General features: G+C 34.4%; 1 protein-coding gene and 1 long non-coding RNA gene across 26 annotated transcripts in view; one reads left to right on the forward strand and one right to left on the reverse strand.

Moving 5' to 3' along the window:
- Positions 1-12568, forward strand: part of LOC144315690 (uncharacterized) — a 317078-nt gene that overhangs the window by 157439 nt on the left and 147071 nt on the right. For all 23 annotated transcript variants that reach the window (XR_013381485.1, XR_013381471.1, XR_013381482.1 and 20 more), the window contains one exon: positions 1843-1964. Coding sequence is in view for 1 of the 23 variants with exons in the window: in XM_077900617.1 (XP_077756743.1) it covers positions 1843-1944 (102 nt within the window). In the remaining 22 variants the exon portion in view is untranslated. The remainder of the gene's footprint in view (positions 1-1842; positions 1965-12568) is intronic.
- Positions 1601-12568, reverse strand: part of LOC144315691 (uncharacterized) — a 107718-nt gene continuing 96750 nt past the window's right edge. For all 3 annotated transcript variants that reach the window (XR_013381490.1, XR_013381489.1, XR_013381488.1), the window contains 2 exons: positions 2049-2435; positions 1601-1750 (listed from right to left, as the gene is read on the reverse strand). This is a non-coding gene — a long non-coding RNA (uncharacterized LOC144315691). The remainder of the gene's footprint in view (positions 1751-2048; positions 2436-12568) is intronic.

The raw sequence follows: 12568 nt of genomic DNA on the forward strand, positions 1-12568 counted from the left end.
TTAAAAATTACTTTTTCTTCACCTCTTTAGCACACACACACATCTTCTTAAATATGAACAATAGATGAATGCTTACATTATTACTTACTGGGGTAAAATCTATTTTATTGTTTAATTTAATTAAAAAACTTGGAATTTAGATAATTGTATATGAACAGTAACATAATTATACATAGTTTCTGAGAAGGAGTAAAGTAGTATTTTAGTTAAGAGCAGAGATTTTGAAGTAATTTAGCTTGGATTTCTACCCCAGGTACAACCCTTCTGTTTTTGTAAAGGTACTTAACATTTCCATGTCTCAGTTTCCACATCCTTGAAATAAGTTTGAAAAAAAATACAGGATGAAATGAGATTATGTAGCTTTTTTCAGAGAGCTTCCATCCTTGGGGAAACAGAACACTTCCACATGCCACAAAACTGGGCCCCAAGCTCCAAGAAGACAGAAACTCCTTTGTTTGAGAGGATTTCAATTTATATCCTTTATCATATGCTTTAATGAACTAGTAAACATGAATGAAAAAAAAAGAAATGAGATTCTGTAAATGAAACATTGCTTATAATCTTTGGCACACAGTTGTGCACTCCTAAAATACTAAAAAACAAATAGCACACGCTTTATTTGGATGCACTGAAAAAAGTAGAATCTTCATACTCTATTCTTGATGTAGAACTCAATTTAATTCTAAATAAAAACCAAATAAGCTTCATAATGTTAATAGTGTCATACCAGAATCCTTACCATTAATTTTATTGAATCATATTTGCAAAATCAGGATAAGATTCCACAAGTAAATATTTTTTTGATAGAAAAAGTCACTGATTATACACTGATGCTTACATCTTACAGAAGCTTAAAAGTCTAGGGGAAAACAAAGAAACAAAAAAGATTACTGCATCCTGATGGCAACTAGAAAGTATTTGAAAATGAGTATGATATAATCACAGCACATCAAAACTTGTGGAGTGAAAACCAGCGCCATTTAGAAATAAATTTTACACCAAAGGTTTATATTTGAAAAAAAATTAAATATGCTAAATATTCAATACAAGATATTTAAAGGAACAACTATAATTAAAAGGAAGACAAAAAAAGTAGTAAATAAGATGCTAATGAAATTAAAATTAAAAGGAAAGATAAGAATCAACAAAATTAAAAGCAAGTGTTCTTTGAAAAATCTATTGAAACAGACAAATTTCTACAAAATTGACCAAGGAACAAAATTGTAGAAATAAATGATATTAATATGAAATAAGTGGCTAAATATATAGGTTTCACTTAGAATATAGAGAAAATATGAATTTGAAAGCATAAATGAATAGAAAGTTTTCTATCAAGTATAGGGCTAAATTTTGCATAAGCAGAAATTTTAAATAAATCAGTCTGATAACCATTTAAGATTTGAATAACTTAAAAAAAGATTTGAATGACTTGTGAAAAATTTATCAGCATAATATATAAAAGACAGTAATAGAAACAGTTCTACCTCAAAATTAATGAATAGCTAATCCCAAAATTGTCTGAACTCTTACAGAAAATAGGAAGGAAATCTATTCTATATCCTGTTCTCTCAAGAATTAGATACTTGAGGGGTACCTGGGTGGCTCAGTGGTTGAGTGTCTGCCTTTGGCTCAGGTCATGATCCCAAGGTCCTGGAACCAAGTCCCACATTGGGTTCCCTGCTAGAAGCATGCTTCTCCCTCTGCCTATGTCTTTGCCTCTCTCTGTGTGTCTCTCATGAATAAATAAAATCTTTGAAACAAAACAAAAAAAGAATTAGATACTTATTAAATAAACTCACCAGAACAATCTGTGGAACTAAATTTATGATATTGCACTCCTAGGTAGTCTGCAGTGGAACAATTAATTCTGGGCTAGAACAAACATTTCAGAAGAGAAGAGCCCTTCCGTATGCTTCTCAAATCAGACCCTTGGCACACAGCTAATTCTTCAACCTGTGACTAAGGTACAGTCTGGTCATTTTTGTCCTAAAAACTGCTGGGTCCCACAAAACCACTGGGCAGGGAAAATTTAAAAGCATTGTCCTTACCTTTGCATGCTGTGATTTCAGAAATCAGTTAGTTTTTGCTGAGAAGTGGTGCCAAAAATTAGTGGTTTAAAACAAGCATTCATTATTTTTCATGATACTGTGGGTAGACTGGATGACACCTGGACTGAATCAGCTTGGCCGGAATGAATGGTCTAGGATAGCTTCCCTCCCAGTTGGCAGGCTGGTTGGGCTACCAAGCCTCAGTTAGGTTGCCTTGACTCTGCTCCACATGGTCTCTCATCCTTGAAAACTTGCTGTGCTTCTGCACGTGGCAGTCTCCAAGTTCCCAAAAGCAGCAAGAAGTAGATGTGTAAGTCCTTTCCAACTTTTTATGGCCAGAGGAAGTTGTTCAAAGAAAATCCAGTCCAGACTCAGTGTGGGAGGGTACTACCAATGGGCAGAGATGGGGGAAGAGAATAATTTATATCAAATATTTATACAAATAGCAAAATAGATAATATTTGTTGATTTAAGATTTTAGTAGGGTTGGTGGTGTATTGAAGAAAAATCCAATCACCAGCCCAAAGTGTTCTGTACATAGTTCCTATTGGGCATGTTGATGTTACATCATCAATTTCAGTTTAATTCAGTCAATTCACTGATATTCTCTCTCTGCTCTGATACACATAAGATTAAATATGTTCATGGTTCTCAGTGCACCTGAAATTTAGTTGGGATAAGTTTAAAAAGTTAAAAAACTTCACAAAGCATTAATTATGAACCCAGCCAAAAAGAAGAGACAAAGGATTCTAAAAGAACCAATGGGAAGGGAGTTTATAAGCAGTAAAGCACAGGGATAGGGATAGGAATAGTCAAGTAAACAAATGGCACTTGAGGTAGAACTTAAGGAATAAGAAATTTTCTAGAGAAAAGAGAAATTGAGGACTTTTCTAGTGGAAGGAACCAAAAAGTAAAAGTTGTGGAAGTAGGAACAATGCTGTCATGACCTGGAGATTTATAATAAACTGCTCTGACATGCACTGAAAAGGTGAATGGGAGCAAAAAGTATTCTGTGGATTACTAAATTCCCTGTTCTTGCTGATATCACCTAGACTAGAGTTGATGCTGTAGACCAGAACTCCTACTACTCTTCCTTAGATTTTTGTTCAACTCTTTTGACCCCAGCATTAAAAATCTAAGCAGCTTGAAGTCGTGGGTAGTAACAGAGCTGCTTAATTTACTTTACTTCTAATTAGGTGATATTTAGCAGAATCTAGGATACACGAATCCTTTGCTACTTATCTCACAGAGTGCCAGATTGTGTGATAATATATGCAGAGGAGATGTTCTACGCAAATCATATTTTATATTGCTTTGAGACTTCTGCTCCCACATTCTGTACCAGGGTATCCCTCCGTACAACCGCTCCTGCTATTGATTGGCTGCTCTTTCGAAGATGTCCATCTTAGGGACAAAAAAGATACCATGAGGGTCAATATCAAGGAGAATAAAACATATATGGTTACTCTACAGGGCTTCTTAAGGCAGGACTATGATCAGTGATGTTGGCACTTAAACTGGACTCATAAAAAAAGGGCAGAAACTATGACATGCCTACGACAGACATCATCATGGAAGAGAACTTCAAAGTTGAGGTGTAACACCTTAAAATGCTGTAGATAGTAAAAGATAATGAGGAATGAAAATGTCTTAGACTTGATGATTAGGAGAACAGCATGAATTTCTCATGACTTTGCTTCTGCTAGACAAGGAAGATTTTATGGAATAGTGAGAATGAAGTATATAAAATTGTTAGTGTATCCTTAGGAATAGGTGAGAACATCATTGATTAGGGAATAGCATCAGAGAAAATCCTGAGAAAGGGATTAGAAAGGCTGAATAGATGGAGAAGATGAAGGAGGTGGTAGAGAAGGTAGTTAATTCAAATCTTACAATCAAGTTAATATTAGTAACTATTTAGTGAAGAACTAGGATATTTGGATATGGAGAAACGCCAACAATTAATAAAATTTACTGCATTTAAAAATGTAAGAAACTGAGCCAAATAGACTAAATAAGTTAAACATTTTATAAAATGTTACTTTCTGATATAGGTGTTTCTTTCATGCCACTGTCTTCATAGCTAATGATTCTAATTGAATGAGTATTTAGAGACAAACTTCATTTAAAGCATTTCTAGTCTGTTGTTCATTATTCTTATCCAGCTTTTGTAAGATACACCTTAAATTACTAAATTATAGTAATTTGAAACTATCAGCCTCCTTCCTGTCATGGAAGTAATTTAAAATCCTAGAATTTGATGGCATCATCACATCAGCCCCTCTTTTTGGAGGTATACAATTTACACTGTCCAGAGGAACAAGTTTCTAAAACAGTATTCAGAGTATTCTCATTTTCCCACCTCTGAAGCTAAAAAATAAAGCTTTATCATCCACACTATCTGGAATTACACAATATATTTTTTTAAATTAAAACTATCAAACCTTCTCAATTTATCCTTAACATCCTTTGAAGAAAAACAAAGTAGTTATATTTGACAATAATTTACTGGGCTTTATTCTCCTTCCCTAGCCCAGAAACATTCAAAATAACTCAATTAAAAAATATATATATGCAATTGTCAAGATAAAGAGGAAAATTTTATTTTTCTTAGCTTCTTTTGTATTTTCTCATTTATTCATAGAATGAATGATTGGACATCCCATTGACTTAAACTATGTTCTCCTGAAAACTACCTTTCTTTTGGATATTTCAAATCCAGTCTATATGAAAATTAATTTTAAGGCTATAGCAAATGGCCAACACATGGACATCACAGAAAGACCCTAAAGTGTAGAGATCAAGGTTAGGGCAAGGCTTATTCAGGTTACATATGGTAACTGAGCAAATTGGGTGTTCAGACTAGAAACTCAATTCTGCTTATGCTGGATAGAATCCGGCAGACCATTATGATCAATTTGTTTTTAAGTATAGAAAGAACATTAGGAGCGTGGATAAATTATCTAAGAAGCATGATGTAGTGAAGAGTACTAGAGTATTTGGCAAATATGTATTTGAAAAAAAGCTTTTATCTGGAATTTATTTTTAAAAATCTAATATTTATTAATAATCCAAATTCAATCAAATAGAAAATTGAAAAATCAGCCAAACTTAAAAAACACATTTCACTCAAGTAGAGATATGGCAAATAAACATTAAAAGGATAATACAATTATAAATCATTAGGGTAATGCAAATTAAAATCACATTGAGATACAACTACACACATATTAAAAATTCTGACAATGTCAGCAGATATTGGCAAGGAAGAATAGAAGCTAGAGCTTTTACATGTGACTTTTGGAACTGGAAAATAGCACATTCACTTTGGACAAAGATTGGCAGTTTCTTCAAAATTTAGACATACAATTTCCATGAGACCTAGCCATCTCATTCCTAGATATTTTCCCAAAAGAAATGAAAACATACATTCCCACAAAGCCTTGTCTTTGAATTTTCATGCAGCTTTATTCATAGTAGTTCCCAACTGTAAACAACCAAAATATTTAGCAGCTGATGAATGGAAACAAATTGTGATTGCCATACAGCTACTATTACTCAGCAATGAAAAGTAATGAACTACTGGCGCATATAACACCATAGAAAAATCGAAAACATATTGTGCTAAGAGAAAGAAGTCATTCACAAAAGTCTGCATACTGTATAATTTTATTTATTTGCAGTTTTGGAAAGTCAAGATGATAGATAAAGAGGACCAAAGTTTGGAGTTAAAGGAGGGGATTAATTACTAAGGAGCATTAAGAAAACTGGAGATTTATGGAAAAAATTTCAAATCAATTAAATTGTATCTTTAAAATAGATGCATTTTATTATATGTAAATTTTTCTGGTATTTAAAAATCATGACTCTTTCATTCTCACAAACTCTTCATTTTGCACAGAAGGGCTTTGAAAGGCTTTATCTTTCCATTTATATTTTTTTCCTACTTAGTAAAATATAGCCAAACTAGATGGTACAGCTCTCTTCCCTGAACATGTCACACTGTTATTTTCACATCTTTGCATGTGATATTCATACTCTTTTGTTTTTAGAGTATGGCATTAGAAATACAGAAATATTTTAGAAATTATAAAACATTCCTCAGACTGGGAAAGTGACTTGTGCAATATCACAAATCTAGTGGAGTGGCAAATCCAAACAAATTCATATTTCCTGATTCCAGATCCAGTGTTTTCTGCCATCATGGGTTTCTTCCATACAATTGGAATTATACCCACTATATCTACCTGTCACATTTCATCTAAAACATGATTTCACCAGAACATGCAATATTTCTCTAATTTTAAATTGACCCCTAATTTTACTCAGATCATTATTTTTCCATTTAATTATTTTACCTTGTTTTATACTAATGTCTGTTTATATCTAACCTCTCCATTACATTGTAAATCTGAAGGCAGTAACGTATCTTGCTTTTCCCCTCAGAATGTCTAGCGGAATGCTTGCTAGATTGAACACTATCTTGAAGTTGAAAAACTATCTTGTTTCTTTCGTGAAAGGATGTTGTGGGACACTGAATCAAACTGACTTATCAGAGGAAGTATCTCTACTTAAAACATAAGTGGACTGGCTCTGTATGATGACTTGAATCATAGAGGTCAGAACCTCCTATGAAAAATATTTGAAAACCCAATATTTCAACTGTTTGCTCCAAGGAAAAATAATTTCCACCATAAACATTTAAATATATTTGCCTTCTGAGGCACAGATATTTAAAAACCTTAAATTCAAAAAAAATTAAACGGCAAAGCAGTGGACCCCGGTGAGCTGTATTCCTGAAGCAAAACTTTCTAGGAGAAATGGTTGGCCTGCATCCTTAGTCATTTTTCCCACTTAATGAATATTTCAGTTGTTTTATGCATACAATATTACACTGGCAAATGCTTGCTTAATGGACTGAAGCTAATGAAAATCGAAGTCATGAATGTGTCAAGTCTAATCCTTGAGTTCTTACATCACCTGACTTTTCTCTAACTCTTTGCAATAGATTTTTCCCAGGGATCCTTAAAATCAGGTTAAGTTAGTTTCTTTGTAGAGTAGATGAAAAATGGAAGGATGTCCAAAAGCAGAAGGCTGGATCACTTCGTTCCAATAGTCTTCCCATTAGGCTTCCTAAAAACCCTCATCCACCTCTGTCTTGGAACTGAAATGCCAAACTCACTTTGATCATGACATCACCTTATTTCTTATTTTGTACATTTTCTAATTACTGAGAGAACTTAAAAATTAGTCTGCCGAACCCTAAGTGCTCTTCAAGAGAGTGTAGTGAATATGAGAGATTCTAGAAATCTGGAGAAAGGTAATTGTTTGAAATTCTAAGAATTGTAGATTTATGAACTCAAAGAGATTATTCAAAAGTCGCTAAGAAAAGAAGCAGTGATTGTTGGGAGCCAGCACAGATTTACTGAAAGCACATCTTACCAGTCATTTAATTTTCCACTTGTACCAGATTATTAGATAGATCGATAGATTGATAGATCAATATATATATAGAGAGAGAAAGACAGAGAGAGAGAGAGATCGAGTCCCATATTTTTTTTACTATGCAATTTAATAGCTTTTATTTAAAAGGAAGACCTTCTAAGTACCCTCTACACTTACAGATTGATAACTGAATAACCAAGCTTAAAAAGTATTTATTACTAGATTGCTGCGAACCTCAAGGGATAGTTCTTGACATTGTGACATGAATATTTTTATCATAATCTATATAACAATAAAGAAGATTTATGCTCGGAAAATCAGTGAGTAGCCTGCTTTTGAAAAAGAAAGTGACTGTATTAGATGACAAAATAAAAATCTGAAAAGATCATGGCAATCCTGAGCAATGAGCTGAATCTAATTGCCTGAACTTTCACCGAGATAAATGTGGGGACAGCAAATGGGTTTAAAAGATCAAACCTTTACAGTTAAAGTGAGACAGAGATAGGTAAAAACATAATCATATTAATAAACAGCAAGCTCAATGTTAATCCACCTTGCACTGTGGCTACAAAAAAGGCTAATAGAAATTTAGTTTATGGTAGAGTATGTGTAAAAACAACTAGAATATAAGGGTGTGGAAGTATCGCTCTTTTCATAAGAGGTTGTAATCAATTATTACTCTGTTCTATATGGACACAAAAGTCATGAAGAATGACCAAGATATTAGAAAGAGTGAAAATCATGCTGTGTGAGAAACAATTTAAGGGTTTAGGGTGACTAGCCTTAAGAAGATGAGAGTCCAAGGGAGATGAAAGCAGTTTTAAATACTTAAATAAATTTTGTTTGAAAACAGCCAGTGAAGAAATTTAGAGGGTAAGAAACAAGGCAGTAGAGTGCAACCACAAAGTGGGAGGTTATCTTTGTACTTATACGCAAGAATAGCACCTAGATGAGTTTCAAAAACTTCTGTTGACTACGTATTTTAATAAAGAGGATAAATATCCAGAAGGAGTTTCTAACTTTCTCATCCTCTGGGAAGAGAATATGAACCAAGAAAAGAATATGTTATCAAGAGCTGTTGACCTTTCAAAACACAGAAACTTCTGTAGAGGTGAGATATAAATCATATAAAAAGGTGGGATGACAATAAAGCTGTTATTTTACAAAAGAGGTAGAATGGGATGATTTCTAAGATTTATGCGACTCTTCACTTTGATATGCTTTTAGAGGGAGCATTAAGTGGCAAGCAGCTTAAACATCAAGAAACCAGAACTAATTTTCTAAACGTCCATAAGCAAAATACCAATGACACTCTAGGCTTACCTGGGTCACATTTTAGAAGAGTTTTCTGCTCCTACCCACCCAGACCCTGTCAACCAATTCATTACCTCATAGGAAATCTGGGCCATTCAGATGGTGGCCAAGGAAGGGTGTCTCTTTCTATTCAATGAGGCCGGTCCTCTGGGGCCTTCTACTATAAGTAGGGACTACTGCGTGCAGCTCTGTTGGGACAGAAATCTGGAGTGGGAAGCTGGGACTTAAACATTTATTTAAAAGCAAAATACTCCTGTTTGAAAACAAAAAAGCATTATTTGAGGTATAGTACTGGCTAAGTGAAGATTTCTAAGTGAGAGAGAAAAACCATGAGAGACTCTTAATTAGGAAACAGAGTTGCGGGAGGGGAGATGGATGGGGGTTGGGGTAACTGGGTGATGGACATTAAGGAGGGCATGTGATGTGATGGGCACTGGGTGTTATATGCAACTGATAAGTTGTTGAACACAACCCTCCCCCCCAAAAAAAAAAGAAATTCAGATCAAATGGTCTACACAGGTCATCCCTTGGCATAACTGTGAAGTTGTAAAATTATTCAAAAATCTCTCCATATATTTCAGTGGACTTCTCCCTCCTGTGATTCCATCCACCCCAGAAAACTAGGATATTATTTCTGTCATTCCTTCAAAACACACTCACTTGCTCCATCCAATCCTATCAGGGACCAAAACTCTGGAGTTTTTTCAGCTTAAAATTTTAGCTCTATCTTCCTTCACTATCATTTACAGGAATGATAAGTAATAATAGTTAATGGAGATTAATGTTTTTTTTTATAATTAAGCATAAAAACCCATTAGGCACAAAGATTTATAATACGAGGAGTAAGTCAGATGATACAAACTTCAGATGCTAAAGCAGAAATAAAGGTTTGTGAAGTTGCAGAGACCAACTTCATGTTCTTAAAATCTAATGTAAGCAGCCCAATACACACAGTGGGTCCTGGAGATGAGAGTAGATTTTCACTAGAAGAAGCCAAAATGTTAATAGCTTTATTTCCTGAATTGCTTATATTGTTTGGCCACTGATTTTTAGATCACCCTCACCATGTCATTGCTCTGTTCCTTTCTGTGCTTTTAGTGTGGTTCCGTGGAGAACAACCACCACCTACTTGTTCTTTTCCCCCAGCATCACTGAGGCATCTCATTGAAGGCCAACCTCAACCATGAACAGAATAGATGGTAGTTAAGGGCATTAAGAAAACTGATCCTTCCCCAAGTCCCCCACCCCTACTCTCCTTCAATCCTATTTTTAAAAAAATAAAGTATTTAATTCTAGAGTCAGAGATTCGACATAAAATACTTAAAACACTTGGAACTTATGTGAGGTAGTAACATACCATCCTAACTTGACAATGATTAAACACTGACCAAGTGACTCAGGGTCTAAGGAGAGCCGAACAGTGAAACAGCAGATTGAAGTAAGTGATTAAAAATATCAAATTTTAGGGATCCCTGGGTGGTGCAGTGGTTTAGCGCCTGCCTTTGGCCCAGGGCGCGATCCTGGAGACCCGGGATCGAATCCCACGTCAGGCTCCCGGTGCATGGAGCCTGCTTCTCCCTCTGTCTGTGTCTCTGCCTCTCTCTCTCTCTCTCTGTGACTATTATAAATAAATAAATAAATAAAAAATTAAAAAAAAATATCAAATTTTACCTTCATCAAAATTATACATTTTCAAGGGGAGAACGTGGGGCCAGTATTGGTTTTATACTCCTATAGACATTAGACAATAGCTGGCTTCCTTCCCGTTTTTACTAACATGACTGACCCAGTGATACGTACATTTTTTTTCTGTTGTTGAGTGAACTAAGAAAAATGGCTGATTTATATAGAAATATTACTCTTGAGAAAAGCAGTAATACAGAAGAAAGTCCAATATGTTTGGAACTTAGTCCTTGTGTATTCAGGCATGCATTTCAGTAAGTAACTTTAGTCAACTATTAGTTATTTCTGATTTTATTATTTCCAAAGAACAGACAGCACCCCAGTGCAGTGAATTCATTTTCTTCTCTGACAGGATAGCTAGGAGCCCAGAAATAGAAATCCTTTGTTCTCTTGTCAATGAAGGATAAAATACCATTTTGCAAGTTCTGAAAAACAATATTTATGCCTTCAAATTTGTGTACTGTGCTTTAGAAGAAAGTCAACTGGTTGTTTACTAATCACACCTTAAAGCATTATTATTACTAGCGAAGAGTATAAGATTCATATGAACAAATATAAACCATGGGAGAAAATAGGAATGTGTTACCCTAGATTTAGATTTTACTACACATAGCGACAACTCAATGTATCTGTATTTGTCAGTGAACAAACGTATAGGCAGCTAGATACAAAGACAAATATTAATGAAAAATGTGAAGTAATGCCTGAAAGTACAATGCCAAATATTCAATTATGTCTAAGTAGGCTACAATGTGGCAGACCAAATCTCATTTTGTCAGCTGGCTTCCAAATTGTTATGCAAAGGATTCCTTGTCCTACAGATTTCCTTGTAAAACTAACTTATGTCTCTGTGAAGATAGAAATACTCTTGTAGGGATCTGGGCAGAAGGACAGACATAGTGCAGTGTCCCCATCCCAGTCTTCTCTCTCCCCAAACCCCATGGACAAAGCCACTCTGCAGCTTCCTCCCTCCAGGTTCTAAAATACATTCCCCATTCTGCAAATTCTCTAGGCTTTAGAGTTCAAGTACCTTTGTTGTCATCTGTTTCCATGAAATAGAAGCCATCCCCAGCTCTTTAGGAAGAAATGAGGGAATATATAACTTAAAAAAATTATTCTCATGAAAAAAAGTCTCAGACAGGACTTGGAATCAAAAACTAAAAGGCACCAGGAATCTAATCCACTTCTCTCAGCTCATCTGCGGTCTGAATACTGTTTTTATTAACTGTACACAAGAGAAAATGATACCTCCTCCCTAATCTGTCATGAATGTGCATGTACTCATTTGAGAGGTGTGAGAACTGGAATTTGAAGTCCAAATACAACAATTCCAGGGAGAGAAATTACAATGGAACATCTTTCATCTTTGTTCTGGTTTCTAACAGCAACATAGCAGATGTAGTTGACATGTAGAGAGAATAATTTTTAAGATCTCCCTCCTCTTATATACCAAACTATTTTTAGTAGTCATCAAGAAATGAAACAAATAGTAATAATGGCCAGAGAAATTTGCAGGCTGTGGGGAAAAAAAAAAGATTGTTATTTGTATATATAATGCCAGCAAAAATTTTAAGCAAATATGTATAAAATAAAACAAATATCAGTCTACAAAGGAGATACAATAATGAATCAATAATTTTAACTACATTAATATTTAGTTTGAAAAAGATAAAACATTTATACCCACATATTCCTCTGTCTCAATAAAGAATAAGAACATTACATTTTCTGTCTTTGAATCTTCTACATATTGTGTCATGATGTAGAAATTCATCTTTCTCCTAATCATGTTCAGTAGACAACAGAGCTAGATTTATTAGTCTATCTTTGTTTAAAGCTCATGAAATCACTTCTTCATTAACTTTAATTTCTAAAATTTATTTATATGAAACAAGAGGTATTACAAAATGCTTAGAGAATTCCAAAGTATGCTCAAAAGTTAGGCAGAGCTTCACAAAAATTCCATTTGATGCTAAATTCCTGAAATTGAAAATCTATTGAATCAGTCTTTAAGATTGATCTGAGTGGCTTTTAGATGTGTCTGCAACCGAACAGTTTAAAGAAATAACATCTTGTGG

Source organism: Canis aureus, chromosome 6 (assembly GCF_053574225.1).
Source record: "Canis aureus isolate CA01 chromosome 6, VMU_Caureus_v.1.0, whole genome shotgun sequence".
NCBI classification, from domain to species: domain Eukaryota; kingdom Metazoa; phylum Chordata; class Mammalia; order Carnivora; family Canidae; genus Canis; species Canis aureus.